We start from the raw sequence: 13,705 nt of genomic DNA on the forward strand, positions 1-13,705 counted from the left end.
TTGAATGACACAGATTTTGAGAATCTTACATTTGGGTTCAATGGATTCCCTTTCACCAACGTGTTTCTTCTACAACTTAACATTCGCTCGCCACCTCATATGCTGACTGACTTGCTAGAGGGCTGCATAGAAGGCAAGTTTCTTTAGATTTTCCTAGGTTTAAGCATGGAAATACAGCTATTGATGGTTTCATGACATATAAAACTAAGCTGATGCGTTCACCCTCTGCTTTTCTCCCAAATACATTTGCAATAGAAATAAGTCACACTCGTTTTATTCCACACACTTGTCCTATCATGACACACTTCTTTTGTAAACCCACATTAACTAGGGGTTAACTGTATTTAACATCTTTGCAACATTCTTTAATAGGTGGAGACTTCCTTACTTTTTTACGTAATGAGGGGGCTCAGACGAAGACGAAGGAGCTGATTAAAATGACAGAGAATGCTGCAGCAGGAATGGAATACCTAGAAAGCAAACACTGCATTCACAGGTGATCAGTTTTGCTGTTATTCAAGAGTATATTTCCTGGAGTTTAGGGTGGCTTACCAGCTCTATGGGTATAGTATGTTAATGATTTCTTGCACATGGACTGCCATTTACCAAAGGTATCTGGGGAATTAGAACACTGAATGTGACAAGCCATTAAGGGCCACATGTACAAAGTATTTTTCTAGTCACAAATTGGCACATATGTGACTGGAACTTTTTTTGGGGATGTACAAAGATTATTAACGAATCACAATTTGGGTTTTGCGATTCGATATTAGGAAGTGGCGTATTCAGGGCGTCACTTCCAAATACCGAATCTGAATGGTATGCATGATTATTTTGCGACTGTGAATGCAGTCACAAGACAATTGCAGTTAACACCAATTTCAAATTGGTGTTAACTCATTAGCAAACGGGAAATGGTACCCCTTTGTAAATGGTTGCGAGAATAGTTTTTCAGAGCAGGCAGTGGTGCTACAGATCACTGCCTACTCTGAAAAAATGAAAATAAAACTTTTCATTTTTCTTTCTGAAATGCATCCCGTTTTCCTTTGAGAAAAACAAGCTACATTTAAAAATAAAAAATAAAAAAACTTTTTTATTTAAAAAGCAGTCACAGACATGGTGGGCCACCATCCCTGTGAGTGTGGCTATTACCAATGAGGTCGCAAATTGGGACCTACCTCATGAATATTGATTAGGTAGGTCTTTGCTACCCCATTGGGAATCACTAACAGTGTGCTTAACTCTTTTGTACATTTTGTTTTGGGACTCGCAATTGTGATTCCCAAACGGATCGTAAATTGCGCAAAACAAAACTTCATACATCTGGCCCTAAATGCGACCTCTGCACCTACCTCATTTAGCACAGACAGTTTAGCAAAGCCTGTAAGCACACTGTGAGAGCCCTATGCTAGCATAGTTTGTTTTCTGGACTTTGGCAGCATGGATAGCAATAGCTAAGCCTATAGCCTCTTCCTCACTTTGCCAGTGCTTGCCTTTCCTCTTTTCTCCTACATGACCAGTGTGCATGCACACAGGAAATTGCCATGCTGTCTTGAATTATTTTTCTTATGCTTTCAGAAGATCCATTTAAAGAAGGCCACGGCAGATGCATGCACACACTTAGTGGTCATCTTTCAAAGGATTTTCTCAAAACATACAAGTAATTCAGAGATGGCCACTGCATGGGGTGCACATGCAGTCATACAAAGGAGCCATCTTGGAACGGTTACAAAAACAATTAAGATGGCTGCATGCCAATACAGCGGCAGACAGTGCCAAAAGCGTAAGGGGGTTGGGAGGTCTAGTGGGCGCTGGTATCTGACAGGTACAGATACAGAGGGAGAGAAAACAGTCCCTCATATGCACTGCAATGCAGTGTGTGTAGTCAGCAGTAGAGGGATACATGCCATTCACTTCAAGCATAGCGAGATCAAAATGCTCTTTGGGTGAGACAAAAACAAGAATAGGCAGAAAAGCAAACCAAACAGGAGCAGTAAGTCAGAGAGACAAGAAAACCATCAAATCATAAGTAAGATGCTGACACAAAGCCAACTCCATGTTTTGTATTGTTGATAATAAGTCTTTGACAGCAGACAACTAAAGCTGACTGCAGGTAAAATCTAAAAAAGAGCTTTAAGATTTCTCGGAGTTCTTCCACTCCACTATGAAGTATTTTGATGGGCATGTATGCATATGGAGAACAACTGTGTACGGTGTCTTGGACTTTGTATGCTTTCACCTTAGTTGCTGATCTTACGACTCGGCCAGGAACATTATCAGAAGGGGGTATCAATGTTACCTAATCAAGTAGGGCTAGTATAGCTGACTGATTCACCGGGAGTGATACAGGGAGAAAAGTGTGCGCTCTAATGCACTTGCTCCAGTCAGCCAAAGAGAGGCACGCTGGTGGTGGTGTGGTTGGGACTTAGAGACCTTATGGGGCCCTGGCACCACTGTCACTTTTCTGTAGCAGCTGTGCCATTCTTAAAGTAAAAATCTGTATCTAGCTCTGACTGGAGCAGTCAGCTCTATCATGAAAGGAAGCACCTCAATTAAGTCTTGGGTGTACAGTACTGGCATCGGGTCCTTGTGAACACCTGCTCAAATTAAGCCATGGCATTGTGTCACATGCATAATAATATAAATGTAGCTTGTTTACCGTCTATAAACGTTGACTGTTGTTCATTATGCTGAGCCTGTTTACAAGCATTTGAGAGCGTTGTTAACAAATACCTTAAATGTTGATTTTGCAGAGATCTGGCAGCCAGGAACTGTCTGGTAACTGAAAAGAACGTGTTAAAGATCAGCGATTTCGGCATGTCACGAGAGGAGGAGGATGGTGTATATTCCTCCACTGGCGGCATGAAGCAGATCCCTGTTAAATGGACAGCCCCTGAGGCTCTCAATTACGGTGTGCCAATAACTTTGAGTTTCATCTTGGTATTCTGATTGTCTCTTTAATCAAGAATGATCAAGCCAACGAAAAAACATTTCTTATTAATTTATCATTTTTGCATTTATTCAAACATGCCACTGTGATCTTTTATACCCTTTACCCAAAGTCTACATTTCATCTGCAAGTGGGATATCTCTAAAATGTATAGAGAGAATGCAGGGCGAGGCAGAAGAGTCTTTGGCGTCCGTGTTGGTAGTGCATAAGTACACACCGCACATGCTTCTCCCTTCCAGGCAAGCAGTCACACCCCCATGCAGGCACACAACACAATCCAGAAAAACAATTCATTTAGTTTAACTTATACATCGCACCCAAATTTGTGACCATTATAGATGATAGATTGTGTACGACACTTGCACGCTACGTAACTCTTAACCATCAAGCATAGGCCTACAGCCGCCCCATGCCTGTGGGAGAGATAGTGATTAAACACAAACTGATAAAGAAATATTGGCAAAGACCATAGGCCTTGGCTGTAAAATGCTGAGCTATTGGCTTTGAACAATGCTTGTTTTACAGCTGCATGAATCTGCACATGTGCATGCATGGTGGGCAATCTTAGAATTAGTTTCCTAGTAAAGAAAGCCTATTTCACGATGTTCGCCGATGCTCATACATCGTGCATTATAATGCAGGCAGCAGGCAGGCATTTTCAACTGACCGATCTAACTTGGCAGATGTGATGGACCGCTAAATTATTATAATTTTTTTAAAAGACAAACTAAATTGCACAAAGTGCCAACAAGGGCGGAAGCTGCCTGCAGTGGCAACAAACAGACACTGAGATGTCATCGTGTGGTGTGTTTTAAATCTTCTTTAACCTATATCAAGGACTCGTGGCAGCCACTCGGTCAACACCACTGTGCAACTGCCTCATAGATGTAAACACTGCCAAGCAGAACACAGAGTCGTTCTATATTCTAACCTGGACAGGGCTGGCCCATCTACAGATATAACACAGCTCCTTTAATTCCACAACAAGTAAAAGAACACAAGCAAATGCAGACATAACTAAACAGGAATACGCCAACAACCGTGCACCTATAAACACAAAGAACTAAACATAAGTACACTCAAGGGAACACTTTCAACACCCCTAAACACCTTGGAAGACTAAAAAGCCAACTTACTAAATGCTAACTGGATGAGCAACTACCTGCTAACAAAGTCTCTCATCGAGTATGGTGGAGGCCTCAGCCCCTTTGAGTTCCATAACCGTGGGATATGTGTTAGTCACACTGGAGTCACCCCTGGAACTTGGCACCATCAACTGTCATACATTTGCTCAAAACATACACTGCACTTAGAAACTCACTTTCTTGTTGTGACAATTGTTTCTACAGAAAAGTCCTCCGTATGGTAACGACCTGTACCTCTGCCTTGAGTGCCCAACTGTACTGTTGTCTGCATCCCTTTTTGTCATAGGTGAGCATGCATGTGCGTCATGCCATAGGCCTGTCTCATGGACTGTGGTCTTGTTACTCCGGGAAGGGCGCCCAAAGCGCTACCCTCATAGTGGTAGAAGGCTACCAACTTCATCAAGAATTAAGCAGCACAAGAGCAGTGGTGTCAGCATAATGTGCAGTGAACAGTAGTAATGAACAGGACATTTTTAACCTGTGTCACTGAAATGAGGCCTACTGATCACTCACTTTTTTAAAAGTTCTGCTGCTGTGTGCTTAACTCACCCTTGGCCAACATCAGGTAGATGTGGAGTGCTGCGCAGTGCAGAAGTACTGACTCGGTGTTGGTTGTATGTGTTCCTGTGAATGGTACAGAGTAAGGATGGAGCAATACTGTGCAGTGCATGTGTGGTTAGTACATGTACTGGGTGCATGTATGCCTGAGAGGAATGCATTACATGAACGAGGAAGTGCTATGTAGTGCGTGGACAGGGAAGGCATGTGCTGGGTTTATGTGTGCTTGCGTGAAGTACAATACATGAAGGGTGAAGTGTTGTGCAGTGCGGACCTAGTGAGTGTGTGCTTGCAGTGTGTGTGTTTGTAAATAACACACCCTAGTTAAAGATAGGAAACCTGCAGTTCTGAACAGTGCACTGAGAATGAGTGCAGTGTACTGAATGCATGTGTACGTGTAAGGGTACAATGCATAAGGGGTAACAGTGCTGGCCTCAAAGTGTGCTACGAATGTACTCTGAGTGAGTATGTCTGCAGTGGTACACTGAATGGAAGACCCTGGGTTCTATTTTAGGAAGCCCAGGACTGGCTGGTGCAGATATGAGGAGGAGAGGAATTTCCCCAGATTTGTGTATTGCTTCATTTCTGTGAGGGGGGGCACTAGAGGAAAAGGGAAAAGGACTCCCTTTACACTTTCAAAAACTTCTCTCTGATTCAGTGAGAGATCACAAGGAAGGGGCCTGGATGCAACTTGGGAACGGAGGTGGGGCTGATAAGGTAATCATAAAGAGTAGGGCTGGGGGACTGGGATTTACCTTTTGATGCACATATCATTGTGGCTGTGAACTCCGGTCACTCCCGTGAATTATGTTGTGGACAATCAGCTTTCAAAACATGTCTTCTGTGACAGACATCATTCATGAAGAAAGAAGAAAAGGAGAAGGGCCCACTTTAAAAGAAGCAGAACCAGAACATAAAACCTCAAAGACCCAGACCCCAAATCACACGTGGTGTCTGGAAAAGGATCATAAGAAGAGGCGCTTGAGTCCCCAAAAAATTGTCATCTGCCAAGTGGCAGGAACAGCTGTGTAAGCAGGGGAAGCTCTGCAAGACTTATGCCTATGACTAGGACTGGGGGCCAAGGCCTGTTAGTCTCTCTGCTGGGTGAGGGGACATCACCCAGGGAAACCAAGACTACCTTCTCTGGAGCACCTGCCTGCTTGCCAACACCAGTGTGTCCCGTGAGGAAGATGAGAGGGTAAGAGGGAGAAAGGGTAATTGGGGAGCTCTACCATAAAGACTCCCTTTGTGAGTTGTGAGGAATCGGCTCCGCACCGATTGGGCAGGTTGTGCAGGATTGTTCTTGGTGACCCCTGTATGCGTGGACTTTGGTAGACTGAGCCATGCGTTGAGTGCTGTGCAGATCTTGCTGTGTCCCTACCACCATGCTGCAATGACCCTATATGCCAGAGGGCCCACCAGTAAAAATACCACCTCAAGGAGTGCCATGACTTGTGACCATCTGGGCCCGGGCGCTTGTGCTGGATGAGCTTGCACCTGCATAACCACTTATTGTGGCAATCCCGTATGGCAGAAAGAGCTGTTGGTACCAAATTTGCCCCAGGATTTGGATTTCCATCCGAAGGAGAGACTGAGAGTAAGACATGCGTGTTGGAGCCACACTGTGAGGGAACTGCCCCTGCCTCACCACACCAGGATTACTGGAGTCACTGTGAACAATGTTGCATCCACACCAGGATTACTGGAGTCACTGTGAACAATGTTGCATCCTAGCTGCTGCCAGTCGGGAGCTGAAAAAATAATTTCTCCCTATTCCCCTTGAGCAAAGTCAACTTTCAGCATCTTCGCGAGCATGGAGCTGCTCTGACATCTGAGAGACCTCTGGCAGCGCCGCCCAGGAGGGAGACCTGCCCCAATAGGAGCATCCTCAGGCTGCACACAGCCTGACTTCTCCAAACTGAGCAGAACTCATGGGAGGGCATTGAAGGTGCCCACTTCACAGCTGAATTCTTCCATGCTGTGAGAGCGGGTAAGATAGAAATTGAGCCAGTTGGGCCAGTGGAACTCGCTGGTAATGGTGCTGTGGCACCATAAACTCTTCTGGCTAAATTCCTAAAGAATCAAAAGAAGAATGCTTGAATTCGGGCTAATAGTTTGCATTCCCTGTCGCGGTCACCAACGAATGCGGAATAACCCTGATCATGTTACATGAAGGAGGGTAGAATAGGAATTTGCTTGAAAACTACTAGAGTTCTGACATCAAAAGGGGATTGTGTTGTTGCTTTTGAACGTCATACTTTGTTGCGTGAACTACTTTTTTTTAGGGGGTGGCAGAACACACAGAGTTTTACTCCATGGAATTCTGCGGAGTAACTTAACAACTCAGCGAGATTTCCTGGAGTTCTGCATATCCCAAGCACACATCTTTGAATGGTGCTCTCTTAAAGGGAGAATGTACCACTCTGGGAGGCACTTTAACATGTTGTAAAAAACAGTCAGTCTGATGTGAATCGACTAGGCTGTGACCTCATAGTCTTCCTTATTATTAACATCAGAGATCACAAGACTTCACCAGTGCTAGGGTATGTGCACAGTGCTAGGGGACATAGCTGTCAATAGTGCAGCAGGTGCCAATGCAGCAAGTTCTAGAGGGCTGGTTGTACCCACAGTAGATCCATTTTACTAAGACTGGAGGGTGGGGCTTGTTGTTTTTGTCTGCATTAGGCCCCAGGACACCCCTGAAACTGATTCGTTGTTCACAGCCCACCACATGATCTTTCAGTTGACAGGGAAAGGGGACTGCTAGGGTGCTGCTTTTTCTTCTTAAGGGGTGCAGCTCTGCATGCTCTTAAAATAATTATTTGCTTCATTACAAATCATCTTAAAATCTCTAAAATTAACTGGTCCTTGTGTTCACAAAAGACGGTAAAATCTGTGTAGTGTTGGGGGCCCTGGGCCCTCACGCTACATAGAATGATGACACAGACACATAGTTGTGTTTGGTACAACTGGCCCAGGGTACGTGTGCCAGGCCTCTTTTATTGGCAGGGTCACTTGACTGGTGACGCCTGTGATGGATGCTTGTGGGGTGAGTGTTGAAGCCAGCCCTCAGCAGAGTGGCTGGTGGAAACACTAGAATGAGTCCAGCCGACTCTACATCCCTCCCAAACTTTATTTCAAATAAAGAACCAAGTCCAACCTGTGGGAAAGAAACATAAACACAAAGATTGACTTTGGCAGTCAATTTCCCTGACTGCCAAAGCCCAACCCGCCTTCGACCACCATATTATGAGTGCTGGCTGCTTTCCGCCGTCATTGAGGCAGAAAGCAGCCAGTAGTCGTGCTGGCGGTTGGCACTGCAGAGGCCGGACCCTCGCCGGCAAGACCGCCAGGACCCATCCCTTCCCGGACACCCCCCTCGACTGAGGAGTTAAGTGGGCGTCCGAAGGGAGGGGGGGTCTGTGTGTTTGGGTGCGTGTGCGCATGTTTGCGGAGGGGGGTGCTGAATGCATGCGTGTATGTGCGCGTGAATGGGGGTGTCTGTGTTAATGAATGTGAGTGAGTGGGTGTGTCTGAGTGCATGTATGTGTATGCTGAATCGGTGTGTATGTGTAGGCATGCGTGCATGAAGGGGTATGTGTGAGTATGTGGATGGGTGGCGGGGGTGTGTGGACATGTGTGCATGTGTGTGCATCCTGTCGCCGACTGTGTGACCGCCAGGGTTTTCGTTGCGAGGTGATCACCACAGAAAGCCTGGCGGTTTGCTGTCTCGTAACCAGGATGGCAGTCTGGGGCCTGCCGCCGGATTGGAGGTGCTCACCGCCGGCCATGGTGGTGCGACCCCACCGGCAGGCCAGGCGGAGTTGTCAAGGCTTGGCGTCTGCCAAGCCTCACAACTCATAATGTGGCGGTCCTTACCGCCGGCTCCACGGCGGTATGACCGCCACGGCGAGGCTGGCGGTCTCATGACCGCCAGCCTCGTAATGAGGGCCTGAGTCTCTTCAGCCGGTCCACCAGATATGTTGTGTGGACAGATACAGTTGGCGGCACCTGGCATCCCAGATCCCTCAAACACCTGTCCATGACATTACAGTTCACTTGGGGACCTTTGGTCCTGTCCCGCCTGGGCTCACTGTGTTGGAGTCTCTTTACACAGTCTGCTGGGATGTCGCAAGTCTATTTACAAAGTTCGATGGGGGTGCATCAGGAGCAGTGGGGAGTCCATTTCAAGGATCTTTTGGAAAGCATTCAGATTCCAGACAGAGGATGAAGGGGCATCTTCCTCGAAGGCCTTGGTGCTGTCCAAAGTCCGCTGGTAGAGCAGCTTCAGGCTTCCCTCTCGTGCCAGAACTCCATTGCACAGGAGTCTCCTTGAGGCCCTTTTGCCAGGCTGCCACAGGACCGTGTGGACTGTGCTGGGCCTATCACTGGCCAAGAGAAGGCATTGTTGAGAAACAGCCAATAGGACCACTTCCAAGTTGCACTTGGAGCTACATGGATGGGTGTCACAAGGTTTGTGTGCTCTTGCCGAGAGGAGTCAGGTGCACTGGCCTTTGTCGTCCGAAAGTCTTTGGGTGACCAGTCTCTGTCCAAGATCTCAGTGCTTCCCGGTGGCTGTCGTGGAGCTTCCTCTGACACATCTCTCCAAGCGGGATTCCCCTCTCACTGTAATTCCGTTGAGGCCCTTGCCCCTGGATTGTCACAGGACTTTGGGGCTGTGCGGGCCATTCATAGGCTGCACCAAGGGGGTCGCTGCAGAACTCCCACCAGGATCACGTCCAAGCCTCGTGCAACCCCAGGGGTGGATGGTCCAAGTGGTCGAGTTCTCTCTTCGGCAGGTCTCAGGTTCATGGGGGCTCCCAGCAGGTTTCTGGGTGGTCAGCCTGCCACAATGCCAGTGATGCCTTGTCAACCTCTGGTCTTTTCGCTGACATCGGCTACACTCTGGTGGTGCAGTGCTCCTTAGGTGGTTTGGGTGATACACCTAGTAATGTTGACGATCTTACCATCTATTTGTTTAGATCAACTGTTGGTGGTGTCTTTCTTGGAGAAGGGATGACTTGTGGGACTTCTTGGCCATGTGTTGCTTGGCGTGTACAGTTGGCGACAGGGATGCCATTGATGTCAAACAGCCGGTGACAGGTGGCAGTACGGTCGCACTGACCAGGTTGGGGCCTGGACGCGGTTTGCGCATGCTGGCGGCTTACACTTGGTCCACCCGCAGATCTGTTTCCAGTGACGACCGTGCACCCCAGTGGCTGGCTTGTCATGATGGATGCACTGTTTGGTACTGGTACGAGTCCTCGGGCCTATCGCTCTTCTCCTGTAAGAGAACTGAGGGCATGTGGTGTTCTCTGTGACAGGTCTGTCACACCCTTCCTTCTTCAATCCTTCACGTCGTGCCACGTTCCTCTCTCCTTTCCGTTTCCCTTCTTGATGTGGCATTGTGCCACGGGTTGCATGTTGCGTAACATGGACCTCTTGCTGGTCATGTGCTGCACCTCAGATGGTGCATCTTCTTCCACTGCAGCCTCTCGCTGGCTTAGTCCTGTCACTAGGACTTGATTACTTCTTCTTGCAGACCTCTCAGTGGCCCTGTCCCTTCCTCAGGGATGTGCTAGGTGGTCCGCTACCTGACTGGAGGGTCACCTTTCCTTGTTCCTGTCTTTGCTTGAGGGCCCAGTGCTTGTGCCTCGAGAGTGTGCTGTCTCAGCTACCTGCTTCTGCCTCTGTCCTGTTTGATTGGCAGGGTCAGTCACTCCTGCTGACTTGCTCAACGATGGGCCAACGGTTGCAATCTGGTGCTGAGGTGCGGCCGACTGGCACCCCCTCTTCTCACTGGTGTTGCATCTCTCTCTCAGAGGGCTCTGTCATTCTTTTGGGCTCCTGCCCATGCTGCCAGGTTCGCTGGTGCGGCCCTCTGTGCACCTCTGACATTGCGCTCTGTCCTGCTTCCTGGGTGCCCTCCACTGGTGATCGGCATGTCCTTTCTCTGGGCGTACAGTGGTGTCCGTAACCACTGGGGCCGAGCTTGCAGCGCACGTTCTCCTTGCGCCCTCCGTGGGGCTTGTGGCCTTCTGAGGCTTTACTGCTTGGCTGGGGCAGTTTAGGGCATCGGCAGACTCTGCTTTTTGTTGTGCAGGGGTTGCACACATCTCTGCTCCTCTTCTGCAGGGACCTTGATGGGTTCTGCATGCCTTGGGACTTGGGGGGCAGCACACAGCCTTACTGTAGAGGGGTTCACAGGTTCTCCCTTTGACAATCAATGTCCGTGGGTGCTGCTGCCACTTCACCTCTGGGCACAACAGTCTTCTTGGTGCTGCAGGCCTTTTATTTGAGTCTAGCTCAGTTTATTGTTGAAATTGGTGCAGTAACCATCAGTAGCCACTAGATGGTGTTACAGCAGCACTTTTTACTGACCACGTCTTCTCTATGACTGCTGGTTGTTCGGGGCTGAAAATGCGGGTTACCACGCTATACTGGAGCACCTCATCTCTTCTTGGAGACAGTCCTGGCTGGGCACTATGCACACAACTACCTCCGGTATGCATGGCAGCCTCCTAGCACTGCGGGTTTTACACTTGGCGGCCACGGCAGAATCTCTTCAGGCTGTGGCCGTTAACTGTATGCTGCAGGTCTCTCTAGGCATTAAAGGTGGGGGAGGTGGGGAGCCTGTTCTTGCTGTCGCAACATCAGTGCTTCATAGCAAGCGTGGTCTGTTTGCCCATCCGGGCCTTGGTGGAGCGCACCACAAGGCCGGTTGGTATGACGGATGGCTACCTGGGCATGTGGGCTACTTCAGAGGCATTGCCGGCGGACGTCGGTATTTTCACTGGCTGCTCTCTGCCTCGTCGCGAGAGTGCTCCTCTCCTGTCTGTCACCGATCACGCGGGGATGCATATGCGGAGCAGGCTTCCTTTGCTGCTAAAGTGGGCGAGCGACTGGTCATTCCACTGACGTTCGCCCGTTCAAATATGCCCAATGCTGCCACTTCAGGTATGCTGCCTTTCCTCTTTTACATCTTGTAGCGGCGTTTGGGAAGTCACCGAGATCTGCCCCTGCATGCTGTGTGGCCTTCGGGGGTGCTTCCACTGCGGGTCTCTCTGGGTGTCAGTGCAGGGGTCTCACTGCAGGCGCGGCGTGGGGGCTTCCTTCTTCACCACCCACTATATGGGTCAGCTGTGTCCTCCCCCCAGCGCCTCAAGGGGGGGCAGCAAACGGCAGTCTCGCACAAGTGACTTTGCAGGTGGCCATCTCTCGCCTCGAGGGGTTCGGTCGTAGCACTGCTCACTCCTTTGCGGCCCCGTAAGGCGTAAACTAGGCACCGGGGCAGGGCCAGTTGCCGCTGTAGTGCTAGTGTAGGATGGCCTCATGCTTGCCCGGGTTCCAGCATGTTTGTGCTGGTAATCGTTGAGGGGTAACCCTTAGGCGCAGGTATCACTCCTTTGTGGCCCCGTAAGGGTCTAAGTAGGCGCCGGGGCAGGGCCAGTTGCCGCTGTAGTACTAGTGTAGGGTGGCCTCATGCTTGCCCGGGTTCCAGCATGTTTGTGCTGGTAATCGTTGAGGGGTAACCCTTAGGCGCAGGTATCACTCCTTTGTGGCCCCGTAAGGGTCTAAGTAGGCGCCGGGGCAGGGCCAGTTGCCGCTGTAGTACTAGTGTAGGGTGGCCTCATGCTTGCCCAGGTTCCGGCATGTTTGTGCTGGTAATTGGTGCGGGGTACCCTTAGGCGCAGGTATCACTTCCCCCACGACTAACAGCAGAATTGCTGGCAGCATGCATGTGGGGAGCAGACTCATTCGTCGCCATTGTAGTGTTGGGGGCCCTGGGCCCTCATGCTACTTAGAATGATGACACAGACATATAGCTGTGCTTGGAACAACTGGTCCAGGGCACGTGCGCCCGGCCTCTTTTATTGGCAGGGTCACCTGACTGGTGACGCCTGTGATGGATGGGTGTGGGGTGAGTGTTGAAGCCAGCCCTCAGCAGAGTGGCTGGTGGAAACAGTAGAATGAGTGCAGCCAGACAATCTGTGAAGTGGGCGCAGGTCTGGGCCGGTCCTGAGTATGAACAGCTGAACCTGACTGCATCTACCGCGGCTTGCCCATAATGGCCTTTGGGAGGCCCACTGAACAGACGTTCTATCTCTTCCAGTGCATGGAGTGGAACTGTAGTTTCAGGCTGTATTATTTGGGTTGTGGGGCAGAAGTGCTGGGTCTACGTAAATCGTTGACACTGACGTTGGTCAAAGAGAGCTCTCCCTGAAATCTGCCAGCAGTAGTGCTTCATGGGCATATTTCACATGGTGCTATACCACTAGACGGGCAGCTGACGTACTTTGTTACAAAACTTTCATATAATTAGGTAGGACCACTCGAAAGAGAGTGCCTATAGTGTGAACAAGTATCATTGTTAAGAACTCCAGCATATGGTTTAAGTGCAGTGTTGTTAAACCCAACTTTGACCATTGGCCAATCGGAGCCCTTTGAGGATCCCAGCTCCACAGCCTGTCTAAAATTTGGGCAGGCTTACCTTCAGCACTGCCATTCCCTTGAGAGTTTTCTTTCTCGACTCTCACCAGCAGAAGCTGCAGATTCCACCAGTAGTTCCTTTGGGTGGCCCTCGGAGCTCCCTTGGGTCCAGGAAAAAAAATATATATCTCTACTTTAGTTGCTGAGTTCCAGCCACTTTGTTGCTGCGACTCCACGGAAGGGTAGCCAGCCCTCTCATATCCAGCACAACGTGTTGCCCGAATGAGCAGACAATCCAAACGTCACTATGGCAACGTACCACGGCTCGTTGTCCGACAGCGTATTTATTTCCAAGAATGACAGTAAATTTCACCCATAAATTTCAAGTTTAATTCATTGTCATTCAATTGCTTAACTAAGTCGGAGGCCTCACTCTCACTGCCGTTCCAAATGCAGAAAATGTTGTCTATCTAGCATACCCAGAGGACTGCGTGCCAGCCTACATTAAGGATGCAAGTGATTTCCTAAAAAGGATTAGTGGCATTGTGTGGGAGAAACAATTTTTTCTACTGTGTTTAGATGTGGAAAGCCTATTCACTTGTATTCCTCATGACTTGGGTAT

General features: G+C 49.0%; 1 protein-coding gene across 2 annotated transcripts in view; it reads left to right on the plus strand.

Moving 5' to 3' along the window:
• Positions 1-13,705, plus strand: part of FES (FES proto-oncogene, tyrosine kinase) — a 385,097-nt gene that overhangs the window by 318,209 nt on the left and 53,183 nt on the right. For both annotated transcript variants that reach the window (XM_069222643.1, XM_069222642.1), the window contains exons 17-18: positions 373-496; positions 2,754-2,911. In XM_069222643.1, the coding sequence (XP_069078744.1) occupies positions 373-496; positions 2,754-2,911 (282 nt within the window). The remainder of the gene's footprint in view (positions 1-372; positions 497-2,753; positions 2,912-13,705) is intronic.

Source organism: Pleurodeles waltl, chromosome 3_1 (genome assembly GCF_031143425.1).
Source record: "Pleurodeles waltl isolate 20211129_DDA chromosome 3_1, aPleWal1.hap1.20221129, whole genome shotgun sequence".
Lineage (NCBI taxonomy): Eukaryota > Metazoa > Chordata > Amphibia > Caudata > Salamandridae > Pleurodeles > Pleurodeles waltl.